The sequence below is a fragment of the Diabrotica virgifera genome, chromosome 1 (genome assembly GCF_917563875.1).
Source record: "Diabrotica virgifera virgifera chromosome 1, PGI_DIABVI_V3a".
In the NCBI taxonomy this organism is placed as follows: Eukaryota; Metazoa; Arthropoda; class Insecta; order Coleoptera; family Chrysomelidae; genus Diabrotica; species Diabrotica virgifera.
In genome coordinates this window covers 302,779,516-302,798,307 of record NC_065443.1, presented here as the reverse complement: position 1 = coordinate 302,798,307, position 18,792 = coordinate 302,779,516, and the positions used below count along the sequence as shown (strand labels likewise).

The 18,792-nt window shown below is 32.6% G+C and overlaps 2 protein-coding genes across 2 annotated transcripts; both read left to right on the top strand.

Moving 5' to 3' along the window:
* The first annotated feature begins 1,795 nt into the window (after positions 1-1,795).
* LOC126879209 (facilitated trehalose transporter Tret1-like) lies at positions 1,796-5,916 on the top strand. Its single transcript, XM_050642261.1, has 2 exons — positions 1,796-1,945; positions 4,435-5,916. Exons 1-2 carry the CDS (start codon positions 1,873-1,875, stop codon positions 5,754-5,756), a joined length of 1,395 nt encoding a protein of 464 aa, XP_050498218.1. The 5' UTR covers positions 1,796-1,872; the 3' UTR covers positions 5,757-5,916.
* A 6,965-nt stretch (positions 5,917-12,881) lies between these two features.
* Positions 12,882-16,945, top strand: LOC126879207 (facilitated trehalose transporter Tret1-like). The gene is made up of 2 exons (XM_050642259.1): positions 12,882-13,048; positions 15,459-16,945. The coding sequence occupies exons 1-2, from the start codon at positions 12,976-12,978 to the stop codon at positions 16,778-16,780; spliced, it is 1,395 nt and encodes a 464-aa protein (XP_050498216.1). The 5' UTR covers positions 12,882-12,975; the 3' UTR covers positions 16,781-16,945.
* The last annotated feature ends 1,847 nt before the right edge of the window (positions 16,946-18,792 follow it).

Sequence of the window (18,792 nt, the reverse complement as noted above, 5' to 3'; positions counted from 1 at the left end):
ATTGGGTTTTATTTGTCTGTCTGCGGTTTAAATATCGTATCAGCCAATACATTTCATGTTTATTGAAATTTGTCAAAAAAATTTTTTTGAACCTTGTTGGGAGGGGGGGATTTCCCCTACCCTCCCCCCACCCCCGTTGATCCGCCACTGAACAAATAAAGGCGTAGGCGGTCTCACTTAAAATTGAAAATAAACACGTTGTGTAATATTCAAACTTTTCAAACTGTTTGAAGATGTTTAAATTCAAGTCAAACCTAAAGATATCGAAATCAAGTCAAGTCAAACTTTTTTATACAAAAAGTTTGATTTTCAAGTCAAGTCAAGTTTGTTGAGTAAAATCAAACTAGTTTGACTTGATGCATCTCTAAATAGAAGAGATATTAAAAAAATTAAAGAAAAATTCAAAACAATGAAGTTTGAATGGAGATACTTCTTACATGCATTCTAAGCATGTACACCTGGTTCCAAAAAAAACTGATACGACTCTTGACGCGTATTTTGTAGAAAATTGAGCAGTGTATTTTGAAGGATAAATACTTAATATTTACATACTGTCAATGTCACTGCCAAATCTTAAAATTTGTCAGATAGCTTATTCTGTTCCACGGTTATTAGGCTTTATTATTAATCTTTATTATTAATACTTTCTCCTCAACTGAGGGTATCTTATCAACTGTATTGTTTTTAAACAATAGATGATAAAATAAAAATATTGACAGTTCAAAAATGTGAACATTATTGCATTGTGTGTGGCCTAAGTTTGGGCTGAAAACTGAAATGTATTACATTTTTACAAAATTTTGGAATATGTTTAATTACGTAGACCAATTTTAACAGTTGTTTTCAATACAGATTTGAATCATCTACAAATAGTTTCTAATGTCTTTTGGTGTCAAATAATCAGGGAAGCTGGAATTCAACAGTTTAGAATTTTACATTGAGTTAATGCAAAATTGTGACGCATGTCAAAATTCTCAATGTATTTTAATTGTATTCATTTTTTTTTTCGAATCCTGAGAAAGCTAATAAATATTTTTGAAAAATTTAAACTCAGAATGAAAGACTACATTATTACCGAGGGCTGAAAGTCCCTGAAAACTTCTATAATATTTATTTTAATAAGTTACAGGGCTGAAAATAAAAAAAAGTGTGATATTTAAGTTCAAATATTTCATTCAATAGAAACTGCTTGTTTATTCTAAGGGGCTTTCCGCCCTCGGTAATAAAATGTAATCTTTCATCCTGCGTTTAAATTTTTCTAAAATACTTATTAGTTTTTTCATGAATCAGTTGTTTGTTGTTTGTTTATTTTATTATTTGTCTGTCATAATAAATATAATGTCAGATCAATCAAATACACTGTTCAACATGATGAAATCTTACTAAGAGTCGTATCAGTTTTTTTAGGAACCGGCTGTACAATACTTATATTTATTTATTTAAATTGTCATAGGATATTATAATTATATAAATGATAAATATCAGATTTTTTAAGTCTATTAATATATTTTTTAAATAAATACAGTTTTTACCACAAATGGTAATGTAAACTCTCGTTCAGAATTTATACAGTAAAAGCTGGAGATATCTTCAAGAGATTATGTACACGTGTAGAGTAGATATAATTTTTTTTAAATAGATTGACGTAAAGGGTACCGACATAAAAAAAATATTAGTAGGGGTTATTTGATTAGAATTAAGCTCAAATTTTAAAAGACTAAACACTGAACAATGTTTAGGTTTGTTCAGATTATGTGAACCATAATTACTTTTAATATAAATAGCCAATAAGACTGAAAAAATTATAGTACTTCGCAAGTGAGCTTACAGTTCTAGTATAATACTAGTAGGTACAACTCTCAATTGCCAAAAATGGCTGTTATTCTTAACTTCGATGCTAAAGAGTACGAGAAGATTTGGCCACAAATATTAGCGATTGTAATAGGTGAGTACCTGTCTTAAATATAAAAAGTACCCTTAAGGTAAAAATAATATTTTCCATTGTTTTGAGTTGTATAGCTAACAAAAACAGATTCATATTTTAAGTCCAGTTTTTCTCCCATTTTCTAACAAATCTCTTGTGATGATTTTCACATTATTTGTGAATGCTTCCAACTTCTTGATGAATTCTATTTTTAGTATTTTGCTTTTAAATTCATACAAAAAATCACCACAACATAACACCTTAGAGCTTTCATTCGTAGTTTCATAGCAAATGTTGTTCTGAAGCTATTTTCTTGTGGCATTTTTATAATCAAGTATATTCAAATGGGAAATTTTACCTAAAAATGATTTTATTAACGTTTCGACGCCCAAGTCGGGTGTCGTTGTCAAAATACAAAATAATACTAAATAAACAAAAATGTTGTTGCTTAGTAAAAAATTCTTCTAATAATTTATTTAATCTGACTCATTTATATCGGAAATTCAGACACGTATTATACATTTTAAAGTAGACGACTTTAAAATGATATTGCCAATATTGATGAGTTGCGTTCCTGGGACGACTTTACTAAAAGATAGTTCATTCGATTACATGAAATCAATCCCAACTGAAGAATATCCGCCACAAAAAATCATAGCATGTGATCTGTCTTTAAAAAGACAACCAAATGCAACGGTGGCACTGAAATTCTCGCGTTAGAGATTCCATAGTAAATGACGAGGGAAAACCAGGAAAAACCTCGTGATACTATCCCGACATCGTAAGTATTTGGGTTTACTCTCAAAACTAATACCAAATTCTGACTTGATATTTTAAATTTTAAATAATACTAAAATACTAAATATGTACTAACTCGATATAACGAGGTTTTTCCTGGTTTTTCCTCGTGATTTACTATGGAATCTCTAACGCGAGAATTTCAGTGCCACCGTTGCATTTGGTTGTCTTTTTAAAGACAGATCACATGCTATGATTTTTTGTGGCGGATATTCTTCAGTTGGGATTGATTTCATGTAATCGAATGAACTATCTTTTAGTAAAGTCGTCCCAGGAACGCAACTCATCAATATTGGCAATATCATTTTAAAGTCGTCTACTTTAAAATGTATAATACGTGTCTGAATTGCCGATATAAATGAGTCAGATTAAAGAAATTATTAGAAGAATTTTTTACTAAGCAACAACATTTTTGTTTATTTAGTATTATTTTGTATTTTGACAACGACACCCGACTTGGGCGTCGAAACGTCAATAAACTCATTTTTAGGTGAAATTGTGGCTTATTTCCCATTTGAATATACTTAATTATTTCATAGCAAAGTCAAAAATAGTGAAGATCTTCCAATTTCAATTCTTGACCTTAATTCTCTACTTTGGTCAATATTTTCATTTATCTAAATTCCAAGATATTTGTAACTCTTAACCCTTTCTGACTCTTTTCTTTCGATGGTGAAACTCCTTAATAAAAGAATCAATGGGAAAATTCCAGTAGCTGCCTGTAGACCATAGTTAAAAAACTAATACAGAAGTAAAAAAAACTTTAATTTGTATCTTGGCATAAAATATTTAATAAAACTTTTTAAAATGTCGTCCAAATGGATTGCAAAACGTTTTCGATCTGATGCAGATCATCCTCAGTGCATTCTGCTAAGTAAATGAAACTAGCATAGTATCGAAAGGAGTAACATCGAAATATATGGTTTACATAATATAATTTTATAAAGTATGGCGACTCTAAGGCGATGTTAATGGATTTTATACTATTAGTACGTCTGTGTCCATTGAACTGGCAAGAACAACGCGTTCCATTCGAGCAGGGAACCATGTTGCCCTTTAAGTACTAATAGTATAAAATCTATTAACATCGACTTGGAGTCGCCATACTTTATAAAATTATATTATGTAAACCATATATTTCGATGTTAGCACTTTTAATAGTGTGCTAGTTTCATTTACTTAGCAGAATGTACTGAGGATGGCCTGAATCAGAAACGAAAACGTTTTGCAATCCTTTTGGACGATATTGTAAAAAGTTTTAATTTATCATTTTATACCAAGATAAAAATTAAAGTTTTGTACTTCTGTATTAGTTTCCTAATATATCTTGCTTTGTAGTGACCATAAACTTTGGTTTTTTCAAGATTTCTCATCCGTCTTGCATACTGCATTGATTTGCTCTATTTACTAATAATTGTAGTAATTTATGTAGATAGAATAACATTATTATATATGCCTTGTATTCTTATAAACGATTAGTTTTACTTACTTAAAGAACACTGGTCTTTACATGGAGATGAGATTATTTTAAACCGAATTCATCTTAAATTTTTTTAGTATTTAGTTTTTAAACTTAAAAATATTATTAAAAGAAACAATTAGAAATATGATATAGAATATGATATTTTAAAAATTTTTTATTCTTGTGTAATGAAATAACCATTCATTACAAGATAATAAAGCTAAATTTAATATTTTGTTGTTTATTTCAGGTGGTCTAGCTGGCTTTTCAAATGGACTTCTGTTCTCATGGTCTTCACCATTCCTAATCAAAATAACACAAGACAAAGTCAACTATGATATCACAGAACACGAAGCCTCCTACTTTAACACTATCCAACCAATCGCTTTGATGATAGCCTGCCCTATTTTCTCGAAACTATCAGACATTATTGGCAGGAAGAGGACCTTACTCCTGATTGTCATTCCTCAAATAGGTAGTTGGTTGTGTGCAGCTTTAGGAAGAACTGTTTATACGTTCTACGTATCAAGGATGTTTTCTGGTATAGCTGATGGTTGTCTCTATGCCACACTGCCAACTTACATTGGAGAAGTAGCTAACCCGACAGTTAGAGGGATATGGGGAAACGCAGTAGCCTTATCTATAATTTCGGGGGAGTTCATGATCAACGTATTGGGAAGTTATTTAGGAGTTACAACAACTTCTTGGGCGTGTTTACCAATACCTGTTTTATTCTTTGTTCTGTTTTGGTTCATGCCAGAGTCACCTTATACTTACATTATGAAAGGCAAAGAAGAAGAAGCAAAGAATTCTTTAAGGTTTCTGAAGAGGATAAAGAACGTTGATGAGATTTTTGAGAATTGTAAATATGCTGTAGAGAGACAGTTGTCAGAATCGGGCACTTGGATTGATCTTTTCAAGGAAAAAAGCAATAGAAAGGCCTTGTTTGCTGGAATATTTTTACGACTGAGTCAACAAATGGCTGGCGACTCAGTATTTTTGACGTACACTCAGTTTATCTTTCAAAAATCCGGTAACAACATGAGTCACGAAGAAGCTTCAATAGTCTTTATGGGATTAGCAGTAACATTGAATTTATTATCAGTAATTTTTGTAATCAATAGATTCGGAAGGATCTTTTGCTACACGGTATCTATGGTTACTACCAGTGGAGTACTTTTTGCAATGGGTGCCTACTTTTACATAGATGGAAACACAAACATCGATCTCTCTTCCGTAAATTGGATCCCTCTGGCTTGCATGATGTCCTACCTCCTATTTGCCTCCATTGGCATTGCAGTTATTCCTACTTTAATGCTTGGGGAGTTGCTTTCTGCCAGTATCAAGTCTAAAGCTTTGACTATATTATTAATTACTTATGGCGTGGGAAACTTTTTAACCAGCACCATATTCTACCAATTAAATACACTTCTTGGTTTCTATGCTCCGTTCCTTTTGTTTGCAATGTCTAATGCTGTTTGTGCTGTTACGTCACGGTATATTATACCTGAGACCAAAGGCAAGAGTTTAGAAGAAATACAACAAATTCTTAAAGGGAATTTGAAAAACTAAACAAGTTGATACTTCTTTCAAGAAGGAATAGAAAGGTGGCATAGCATCAGCAATGGATCCGATGGAATAAAGAAGGGGTACTTATCATCCATGACAATATTTTACAATTAATATATTATTTATAATATTTGTAGTTAAATAAATAAATTATTTATCAAAATTTCGGCGTTTTATATTTTTTAGTATTGTGTGATTGGTAGGTAATTATGAAAAAAAAAAGGAAAACCATAAAATTATGGATATTTAGGTAATATATATGTTACGGTTGATGTGATAAATCCAGTCTGTATTAATAATTACCGGTAAATATTAATAATAACAGTAGCAGCTGGTCAATGTGATTAATAATGCCTTTATAATTAGATTTTCCGGTTATTATTAATACTTTCCTAACAATTCTGGTTAATGTAATAAAAACGCATTTTGGGCTTCACTATTATTGGAAATTTATGAAATTTTATAATAAAGTTAAACATTTAAACAGAATATTTCAATAAAAATACTCGACTAGAAACCTTATAATGAAAACAAACTCATACACACGCATTAGGCTTTAAGTTACTAGACTATAATTACTTGTTTTTATAGGAAAGGCTGTTGTGGCACTTAGAATTACGAAAAACGCTTAATTTTTTGCGATTGCAGCATTATAAATTGCATTTGCTACTACAATTGCAATGGCGGAATCCTTAACTGCCTAAATTCGAATCTGTACGAACGCATTCACTGAGACACCTTGCAGGTGGTAAATTCGTTTCTTACATGAAGTTGGTTTAAAATACCATACTTATTGCCTAGCTTGTATAGCTTTTTATCTATAACAGAAACAATAATGGCAATAATGTTTCGGCTATAGGCTTTAGCTCTATCAACTTCTGGAATTCGCACTCTAACACTTTGACCTACTTTTTCAACAGGGAATCTATTATCAGAATTCTTTAACTGCCCACTCCTCCACCTCTTCAGTTAAAGACTTTAAAAAGGCAACACATAGCAAACTAAATCACTTGAGAAAGGCACTCTGCCGAAACAGCTGTAGTCACATAGTTATAATCAATTTGGTGGAAATATAGAAAACAAACGTTTTCAGTGTTTTATTGTTAGACTCCTTAATTATGTTCACAAAGAACCACAAATTTCATAACGGTAAAAAAACGAGTATATCAACTTAAAATTTCATACTAGAATAATTAAAATCGAAAGATCAGTTGCCAAAATAATCATAAAATTTAGAGCTCTGGTTAGTTTAAGACTAAAATTATCAAAAGTCATTACTTTCCTGTCTTTTTTTGCGATTTTTGTTATGAGCATTTCAGTTTTTATTGTTTTTATTTTGGGTATCGCCATGGTTATTTTAACTTGAGAAATAGCCTCTGTGAAGAGTTGACCTTACTGTATCCAAATCACTCCCTAAAATTTCTGAGCCATATAGTATATACATCGTTTTCGATACTTATTTTGTCCACTATTTTTCCTTACACAACAAGTCTCTCTCTTTCACTATGTATTACCTATGTGCCCAGGTATTATAACTTTTTTCTAATTTCTAACATTTCTGACAGTTATTTCTAATTTCTTTGATTCTCCTCACAAGATTTTTCTATTTGGATTTTACTTACGGCTTCGTCCACTTTCTATCTTCTTATCTCCGGTAGTTTTTTCTCTAATGTGTCTTCCGCTAAGTATTCTCTCCCACCTTACAAATAGCTCTGCATAATGTTCTTTTCATGTTTCTAATAGTTATTTTTGTTTCTTGTGTCCATGTATGCTAGTCCAGAATTATCTATTACTTATTTTATATCCTGCATTCAAGCTACTTCCATCTTTTTTCCACTTTTCTCTTTTTGCCATTTTGACTGCCTCTTTTGTCTGCCTGGGTTTGTCGTTGTATTTCTTCCAGACAGTTTTCGTTTTTTTATTAATATTTTCATTTATTTACTCCACCAATCTGTTCTCTTATATTGTTTGATAAATTTTCTTATTCAACATAAATACTTCCTTGTGTTAGCAGTCATTGTTATTTTGAATATTTTCCACTTTTTGGAAAGAAAGATTGGTCATAAATTACATCACACATTCTGGAGTCAAAAATAGTTCGATTAAACCTAACTTACCTTAGTACAAATGTGCTCATAAAAAAAATTACAGCCCTTTGAAGTTACAAAATGAAAAGTAATTTTTTTCAATATATCGAAAACTATTAAAGATTTTTTATTAAAAATGGACATGTATCATTCTTATGGCAGGATCACAAAATTATAGTGAGATTTGTCCATCGCATAAAAATTTTATGGGGATTTTGATCCCTTAAACTCCCCCAAACTTTTGTGTACGTTCCAATTAATTCATTATTGTGGTACTTACCATTAGTTAAACACAACATTTTTAAAACTTTTTGCCTCTTAGTATTTTTTCTATAAGCGCGTTTTTATCGAGATGCGGCTTATTTTTTAATATATTTACATAAAAATTTTTTGGGAGTTTTGTTGCTATAAACCCCCCGAATGTTTGTGTACGTTCCAATTAAACTAATATTGTGGTACAATTAGTTAAGCAACACAGTGTTTTTAAAAATTTTGCCTCTTAGTCTTTTTTTGATAAGTCACCTTTTATCGAGATGTGGCTTCTTTTTCAAAATATACCTAAAAATGTAAATTATAAATACATTTTCAGATTAATAACAGGTCTCTATCTTCGTACTTAACCATATACAAATATGTGGTAAATTCGATAAATATTCAAAATATCTCGATAAACACTGGCTTATCGAAAAAGTCCTAGAAGGCAAAAATGTTTTAAAAACAATGTGTTTAACTAATGGTTCCACACTAATAATTAAATTGGAACATACACAAAAGTTTGGGGGGGGGGGTTTAAGGAAATAAAACCCTCATAAATTTTTTATGGGATACACAAATTCCACTTTAATTTTTATTTAAGATGCTGCTGCCATAAGAATGCCACATGTCCATTTTCAATGAAAAACCTCTAAAAGTTTTCGATATATGAAAAAAAAATTGATTTTCATTTTGTAATTTCAAAGGGCTGTAACTTTTTTTGTGTGCACTATTGTATATAGGTAAGTGAGGTTCAATCAACCTATTTTTGCCCCAGAATCTGTGGTATAATTTATGGCCAGTCTTTTTGGGACACCCTGTATATCTGGGATTTCTAGTTCTGCTTTATTATCTATTAAACTTTAAGCATTTCTTTCTTTTACTATCAGCGGGTTTTTATATTCTATTAGTTGGTTAATAGGTGTTCTTTATCTTTAGATCATTCCTTCTACAGAATTATATCTTAACCTCATCTTTATTCCATTTCTCTTTATGGTGCTTTTCTATTACCAAAACACAAAATAAAATAATTCGTTTAATTTGCATTTTGGGAACGATTTCTGAAGTGGAAATCAAAACGTGAAAATAAACATATTTTTAACTGAAATTTTTGTTAATTCGAACTAAAAATAGTAAAACTATATACTATTCACACTAAAAATACCAAAACTATACAAATATGACAATCGCAATCTAAATATTGCTGTTTAAATATGTAATGAATGCTTAATAATTATTTATTCCAGAAAGAGAACTACTAAGAATATAATAATTCCTACAGTGGTAAACATAATTAACTTTTAATTTAAACTACTAAAGCTTCGACATTATCTCCATCTTCTCTCTGTAAACATTTATTTGTTCTTTTTTCAAACTCTTTAGTTGGTATCCGTACGATGTTAGCCTTAATTTTTGCATTCTTCAGAAATAATCCTTTCCAAATGGTCTACACCTACATCATTAAATATTTCTCCTGAACTGACGTTTTAAGTTACCGCAAAAAAGTCCAGGGGAGTTAAATCAGGAAAGCTGGTGGGCCAAAAAATATCTGAATACCTATGTACTGTATGTACTCTGGCGCAGGTACCATCTGCTTGAAAGAAAATTTTAATAACGGACTTTGGTCCTTGGATCAACGCGTTTAATTCAAATCAGTTATCAAAATCTCTTCTATACCTTTATTCTCGAAATAATTTTTAATACTTCTGTGGTCTTTAATTTACTTATTATTTTTGTAACTCTTATTAAAAATATTACTATATGCTAAATAGAATTGCCCAAAAGACCAAAGGTATGTGTCGTACTAGGTCAAGCAACCAGACACCTGAAATAATAATAATTGACGATTTACAATTGAACGGTAAAAAAACCTTAATATACTGGCTTGTCGTTAACTTAAAATAAAAACTTCAGCGAAGTAATGAAAAGAAGAATAGTGTTTGCCAATAGGTGCTATTATAACTCGAGGAAGAGGCAGGTAGTCCGGGCCTTCGAACAAATAAAGAGAAGACGAGAATACATACTCGTAAATTAAAATCCAAGAGTAAGAGTTAGACAGAATATAACTATTAATGACCACATCTTGGAAGTAGTAACAGAGTTTAAATATCTGGGGACGATATTCTCAGATGACTTCTTCTTCTTCAAATGCAAATCCACTAATGGATGTTAGCGATAACATTTTCCATTAACTCTCTGTTTCTTGCAATGTGTATCAGAGATTGTATGTCGTTAATACCTGTCCATTGCCTTATGTTTCGGAGCTATTCCTCTCTTGCCTTCAATTTTACCCTGGATTATAAGTTGAAGGAACTGGTAATTTTCGTTTCACATGATGTGACCCAAATACGCTGTTTTTCTTTTCTTGATGTTTTTAAAAAGCTGGCGTTCTTGGTTGATTCTTTTAAGGACATCTACATTTGTGACTTTCGCTGTCCATGGTATCTTTAGGATACGGCGATAAAGCCACATTTCGAAGGCTTCTAATCTGTTTATATCACTCGTTATGAGTGTCCAGCCCTCTATGACATATAGCAGCACCGACCACACGTAGCATTTAGTAAACCTTAGTCTCAGTGTAAGGTCGAACTCTGAACAGGTCAGTACTTTCCTGAATTTTACGAAAGCTTGTCGAGGTGGCCCAATGCGACATTTTACTTCCCTGCCCGATGCCCAGTCTTCAAAAAGCCACGTTACCAGGTATTTAAATTTGCTCACTCTTTCAATGGACTTAGTATTCAGTGTTTTGGTGGAGTTTTCAAATGCATACAAGTTTCTGGAGATGATCATGAATTTGGTCTTTTTGGTATTAATCTCTAATCCCATTCGCTTACTGTATTCTCCGATTATAGTACAAGTTGTTGAAGATCTGCTATGTTGTCACAAATTAAGACAGCATCATCAGCATATCGTATGTTGTTGATCAATACTCCCTTCACTTTGATTCCCATCTGTGCATCTTCCAAAGACTCTTGAAATATGGCTTCCGAATAAATGTTACATAAAAGAGGGGAAAGCACACATCCCTGCCAAACACCCCTTCTTATATGTATGGGTTTGGATATAAAATTGTCTATTTTTAATTGTGCTGCCTGATACCAGTACAAGTTTTAAATGCATCTTATGTCTTTTTGGTCTATATCAAGCTTCTTGAGGATCTGCATTAACTTGTGATGTTGTACACGATCAAATGCTTTCTCGTAATCTAAAAAGCACAGGAATACGTCTTCCCTCTGATCCTAACAATTTTGGACCAACACCTGTGTTGCTACTATTGCTTCTCTTGTTCCTCAAACTTGCCTAAACCCAAACTGAGAATCACTGATGTCCCATTCACATTTTTTGTATAATCTTTGATGTAGTATTTTTAAGAATATTTTTAAAGTGTGACTCAGATGACAACCACATCTAAAAAGAAGTCTAAGCAAGGATCGCTGCGGGGAATAGAGCATTATACTCCCTATCATCATTATAAGCTGCTAAAAATACAATCTAAATTAAGACTCTACATGTCAACTATTCGTAAAGTTGTTCAGCTGGAAGAGAAACTCTACATCAGCGGGAAATAAATAAGTTACTGGTATTCCAAAGGAAGGTTTTCAGAATAATATTTGGTCATTAAAGAGATGAATTTGACAGGAGAGTGGAGAAGGTTAGACATATAAAACCTGACCAAATAAGATGGGCAAGTCATGTGGTAAGATCAGAAGAATACAGTGTTAGAATAGAATAGAAATATGCTTTATTGTCATGAAAAATTTATCAATTTTATAGACAAAGCTTACAAGAATCATAAATAAAAACAATAACAAATACAATTTACCAAAGTTATATAAATCGTCAATATAAATAAAACATAATAAAGTGAAATAAAAATCAGTAACAATCTATTGCAAAATTAAAAAAAAATTGCAAATTGCGTAATCTACCTTAAGAAATTTAATAAGTTAAGCTGGCTGCATATGACACTCAAATATAGATTAAGATTCTACTGTCATCATGGCTGACATATGCATCAGAAACAAGACCCGATGCAGCCACAACACAGAGACTACTGGAACGGCAGAGATGAGAGTACTGAGAAGAATTACAGGAAATACACTGAGCGATCGAATGAGGAGTGAAGATATCAGAAGACAATGTAACGTACCTAGAGTGTATACACGAATGGATACTAAATATAAAAAAGGAATGGAATAACCACATAAGCAGAATGGAGAAGACAAGTGTGGTGAAAATATCAAGAGATAAATCACCAATCTTTAGAAGAAGTATCGGTGGACCGCGCAAAAAATAGAGTGACACCTTATATATAGGTGTCAGTACGCGAATGACCAAGACAAATTGCTTATAAAGAGGAAGAAGAAGAAGAAGAAGAAAAATAAAAAGTTACATTTACTAAAAAATTCAAGACATACTATCTCCCAGTTGCGATAGCTTGAATTCGGCACGTGTCTTTTTATCGAAAATCAGCCGTTAACATGATGAAATGTCTAATATTCTTACTCTAATCTTTTATAAATTAAACAAAACGGTAAAGCTTTTTCTATAAATGATAATACAAAACTTTTGTTAAAAAAGAATAGCTTGGCTGGAGATATGTTCGAGGGATTACGTACAGTAAATATAAGATGTATGGAAAAGTAGGCTGACGTAACGGGGTTCCAAAATTGTAAAGATCGTGGAGGTTATTTATTTAGGGTTTAAATATATTTTAAAAGACCAGACACTGAGAAATCCTTTGATTTTATTTGTTTAAATAAATAAATATGATCGGTATATAAGTATCAAATGTGCTCGTGTGGATCATTGTAGTTTACGAAGTAGCAAAGGAGGTTACAGTTCTAGTATAATTCTAGTAGGTACAGCTCTAGATTGCCAAAATGGGTGTTATTCTTCACTTCACTGCTAAAGAGTATGAAAAGAACTGGCCACAAATAATAGCCATTGTTATAGGTAAGTGTCCAAAATATAAAAGTGTATTGTAATTTGTATTTTTATTCGTAACATACAGAATCGTCATCATTAATCATTAAATTGCATCCACTGCTAGACTAAGGCTTCTCTCACTTCGTTCCAGTGTTTATACACTGGGCCGCTGGTAGGCAGTTTTCTGCTACACTTTTTACTCATCTAATGGACAGTCGGCCTCATCTTCTATTATAGTTTCTGAACCTTGTAGACTAAGAGCCGCTATAGGTGAAATTTGCTAATCATTTTAGGCACGATAAGACCCTATAACTTAAATAGTAGAACCTAAAATAAAACGTATGAACACTGTGGCGTCACTTTTCAGTGGCACATGCGTCGACAGTGGCGCAGCAAACTTTCCATTTATGGACGGGATAAATAAATTAAAAGGTACCCTTTCTCTCTCCCAGAATTAAATTTTTTTCATTTTTTTAAGTTCTATGTGACTAAAAATAAGACTCAGCGTAATTTCAACCCATCACCCCTTTCCCCTTCCCCCACCATCAAAAACTTCAATTTTCGTATTTATTTTTTTTTAGGTGGGATGCAATCAATTTTAAAATTTCAAAAAATCCAGAGATAGTTGAGCCTCTTACAAAACATGTCTATTTTTTATAGGCTCTTAGGTTGAGTGTACATAACCTCAAAATTTTTTTTTTTTATTTTGGAAAAAAGCACATACCTTTTTTGTGGGAATGGCGGCAGGTCTAATTTTTTTTAATCTTGTGTATTTTATCAAACACTATATTTCTGATTTTTTTTCAGATTTTTCCGTAAGGTTCCGAAAATCCGAAAAACTGTTTTTTGAGTGGTTTTTTGGGGATTTTCCCAATTTTATAGACCTCAAAATAGATCAAATGAATGTTTTTTATAGGTTATATGTAAATTAAAATAACTGAGTCCTTTAGAACAGTCAAAAATGGAAGAAACACGTTCAAACCCCCGGAAAACCAACTAAAAAACAGTTTTTTGCATTTTTGAAGGCGAAGAACCTTATGGAAAAACCTGAAAAAATTAGAAATATAGTGTTTGATAAAATACTTAAGATTATATACGCTTTTTTCCAAAATAAAATTTTTTTTTTGAGGTTATTTACACTCAACCTAGGGATATATAAAAAATTGACATGTTTTGTAAGAGCCTCAACTATTCGTGTGGATTTTTTGAAATTTTAAAATTGATTGAATCTCACCTAAAAAAAAATAAAAACGAAAAATGAAGTTTTTGATAGTGGGGGAAGGGGTAAGGGGGTGGTGGGTTGAAATTACTCTGAGTCTTATTATTTAATCACATAGAACTTAAAAAAATGAAAAAAAAATTAATTCTGGGAGTGTGGAAGGGTACTTTTTAATTTATTTATCCCGTCCATAAATGGAAAATTTGCTGCGCCACTGTCGACGCATGTGCCACTGAAAAGTGACGGCACAGTGTTCATACGTTTTCTTTTAGGTCCAACTATTTAAGTTATAGGGTCTTATCGTGCCTAAAATGTTTAATGAAAGAAGTAAAAGATGTATATTAAAGTGTGTAAATGTATTTTAATTTCCTTAGCTAAGCGCTTTCGACATAAAAGTCATCTTCAGAGCTAATGGTCAATATATAAAAAGTACCGGCTACTTAGGATTGTATTTGCTTGCATCGCATTAAGAAATTTGGAAGTCTGGTCAATTGTACAACTCCGGCTGATGAAAGTTAGTTTAAATTTTTAATTTTTCCTTAGTAAAACAATAAGAACAACCACTGAGACGATACATACATATAAAATTTTGTCATGGTACAGGTTTTACCCAACCATTTTTGAGTGATAAGAGCTGGCGACTGACTCTTATACCTGACATATTATACCTAAAAAGTCGTCTCTCTTCAATAGACCATGTCCAACCTTATAACTTCCTCTACATTTCTTTGCTGTCCTCTACTAACACGATAACATCATCAAAGATGAATGACCAAGAAACCTTCTCCCTTGCCCTATTTTTCAGTACATCCATAATATGATTAGGGATTGAGTGACGATACAAACAAGTCCTAGACACAAGTCCTTACAGCTCCGGGAGTTAACCATGGGCGATGAGAAAAATCCTTCTGCGTAAAGTTTAGGTGGGCGTACGAACGACGACAGCGTTTCTCATCGGCCATGGTTCGTTCTGGGAGCTGTACTTTGTTGTACATTACCTCATACATATCCGTCACGAACCTTATGTATTTTAGAGTCTGGATAGCAACATAATATTAATCGCTTCCTTATTTTACTTGTTTGATGACGGCCAACGTCTGAATATAGACACGGCACCTAAAGAAGAAGAAGAAGATTGTATAGTTTCACTCACATTAGTCTCATTTATTATCAAATTTAATAATGCTAATTTTAATAACATATTCTTGTCTATTGCAGGTGGTTTAGCAGGCTTATCAAATGGACTCTTGTTCTCATGGTCATCACCGTTTCTGCTTAAAATAACACAAGACAAAGTCAACTATGATATTACGGAGCAAGAAGGGTCATTCTTCAATACTATCCAACCAATTGCATTGATAATCACTTGTCCTATCTTCTCGAAACTATCAGACGTTATTGGCAGGAAGAGGACCTTAATGCTGATTGTCATTCCTCAAATAGGTAGTTGGTTATGTGCAGCTTTAGGGCGATCTGTTTATATGTTCTACCTGTCAAGGATTTTTTCTGGTATGGCAGATGGTTGCCTTTTTGCCACGCTGCCAACTTACATTGGAGAAGTAGCTAACCCGACAGTTAGAGGAATATGGGGAAATGCTGTAGCTATGTCTCTATATCTAGGCGAGTTCTTGATCAACGTATTGGGAAGTTACTTGGGAGTTACAACAACGTCTTGGGTATGTTTACCAATATCTGTTTTATTCTTCGTCCTGTTCTGGTTCATGCCAGAGTCACCTTACTATCACATTATGAAAGGCAACGAACAGGAAGCTAAGAATTCTTTAAGGTTTCTTAAGAGGATTAAGAATATTGATGAGATCTTTAACAATTGTAAATTTGCTGTTGAGAGGCAATTGTCGGAATCAGGTACTTGGGGTGACCTTTTTAAGATAAAAAGCAACAGAAAGGCTTTAATTGCTGGTGTATTTTTACGATTTAGTCAGCAAATGGCTGGTATGTCAGTATTCCTGACTTATACTCAGTTTATCTTCCAAAAATCCGGTAACAACATGAGTCACGAAGAAGCTTCTATAGTCTTTATGGGCCTAGTGGTAACATTGAACCTGTTTGCTGTAATCTTTGTAGTGAAAAGATTCGGAAGAATATTCTGTTACACAGTCTCTATGGTCACCACCAGCGGAGTTCTTTACGCGATGGCTGCTTATTTTTATCTAGATGGAAACACAAACATCGATGTCTCTTACGTAACATGGATCCCTGTGGCTTGCATGATGTCCTATCTCTTATTTGCATCAATCGGCATTTCAGTTATTCCCACACTAATGCTTGGCGAATTGTATTCTGCTAGCATCAAATCCAAAGCTATGACTGTATTGATAATAATTTTTGGAATGGGAAACTTCTTAACTACAACCATATTCTATCACCTTAATACACTTCTTGGTTTGTATGCTCCATTCCTCTTGTTTGCTGTATCTAACACTGTCTGTGCTATTTTGTCACGGTACGTTATACCCGAGACGAAGGGTAAAACATTAGAAGAAATTCAACAAATTCTAAAAGGAGATATGAAAAATTAAACATCGTTGCAGTTTCTTCCGATATTGAAGATTAATATAGCAAAGAAATTGAAATGGATACGATGGACTAAAGAAGAGGGTACTTATCACTCATGACAATATTTTATAATTACTTTGTAATGTTGGTACTTTTTATTACTAAAAAAATAAATTATTTTTACAATATCTGTTTGGCATTTTCTAATTTAGTGTGGTGTTGGTAAAAAATACTGATAGCGACGGTGTTTAGACATTGAAAAATTTAATATGCATTATGAATGAGAATTGAATGAACTAATGAACTTTGATCTTTTGAAGATTTTTACATCAGAATGGCAACTGTTGGGTATTTTCAACATTAAGCAATAATTTTTCACTGGTTTTGAATTTCGGAAGCTAGGAATAACTAAAGGCACTTTTCACAACTTAACTTTATTACAATAATACAAACTTTTGGTATTAACGTAATAATTTTTGTGGGATCGGACACAAGCCCTACTTTCCCGTTTTTATATTTTTTTTATTATATATAACAAAACCTTAGTAACGAACTTATTTTGTTTTGAATATTGCGCCTTTGTGTAAACTTCGAATCACAGAACATAAAAACATTGAAAAAACTTTGCGACGTGTAGACAAGGCGCAAACCACTAAACAATATATCCAAATAAAGCAGAGTTCTACCAAACATTAGTGTTGGGAATTTATTTCTCCAACATGCTGGGGGCCTTGGTTTTGATACCAAGCGAACCGAATAATTGGCGAAACGACGTTTCGAAAAATTGAAAAATACTTGTTTAATATTTTTCAAAAATCTATCGAACGACACTAAATACGATCCCCCCACTCCACCCCTGGAGCTGGGGTGGGGATAAATTTAAAATCTTAAATAGAAACCCCATGTGTTATTGCAGATTTGTATTGCTTACGTAAAAGTAAGCAACTCTTATTTGAGACAATTTTTCGAATTGTGGATAGATGGCGCTATAATCGGAAAAACAATTTTTTCGTGATACCATAGGTAAATTATAGAAACGGTCTAATCTCTCGTGAAATGCACTTCCAAATAAAAGACCAAAAAATACGTATTTAATATTTTTCAAGAACCTATCTCCACTCCACCCCCTGGAGGTGGTGTGGGGGGTAACTTTAAAATATTAAATAGGAACCCCAATTTTTTATTGCAGATTTGGATTCCTTACGTAAAAATAAGTAACTTTTATGCGACACATTTTTTTGAATTATTGATAGATAGCGCTATAATCGGAAAAACACTATTAATTAGCGCCATCTATCAATAATTCTAAAAAATGTTTCGAATAAATTTTACTTATTTTTTCATGATGATTCCAAATCGGCAATTAAGCATGGGGATTCCTATTTAAGATTTTAAAGTTAACCCCCACCCCACCTCCAGGGAGTGGAGTTGAGATAGGTTCTTGAAAAATATTAAATATGTATTTTTTGGTCTTTTATTTGGAAGTGTATTTTTCGAGATATTAGACCGTTTCTATAATTTACATACGGTATCACAATAAATCGTTTTTTCCAATTATAGCGCCATCTATCCACTTTTACATACTTACTTTTACGTAAGCGATCCAAATCTGTAAAAACAAATGGGGATTTCCAAGGGATGGAGTGGGGGTCGTCTTTAGTGTCATTCGATAGATTTTTGAAAAATATTGAACGCGTATTTTTCAGTTTTTCAGTTATTCGGTCGTCCCAGGCGATGAGCTCCACCCTGGGCACCAGGTACCTCGGAAACCATCGTCGTTATGAAATGTGTGTTCACTGACCTCCAAAACCCCCAAATATAAAAATTTAACTCATTTCGGTCAATATTTCCTGAGTTCTAAATTTTTCATTTTCCATCTTTTCGAGATGAACTTTGAAAATTCATTTTCTCATGCACAAAATTTTTTGCCGGAGATCAATTTAGTTCACAAAATTGCCTGACACTCTCTCGAATCGAATGCAAAAGTTTTGATGAGGATTCATCTTACTGCACAAAATTCCTAGGTTTTGGGCTT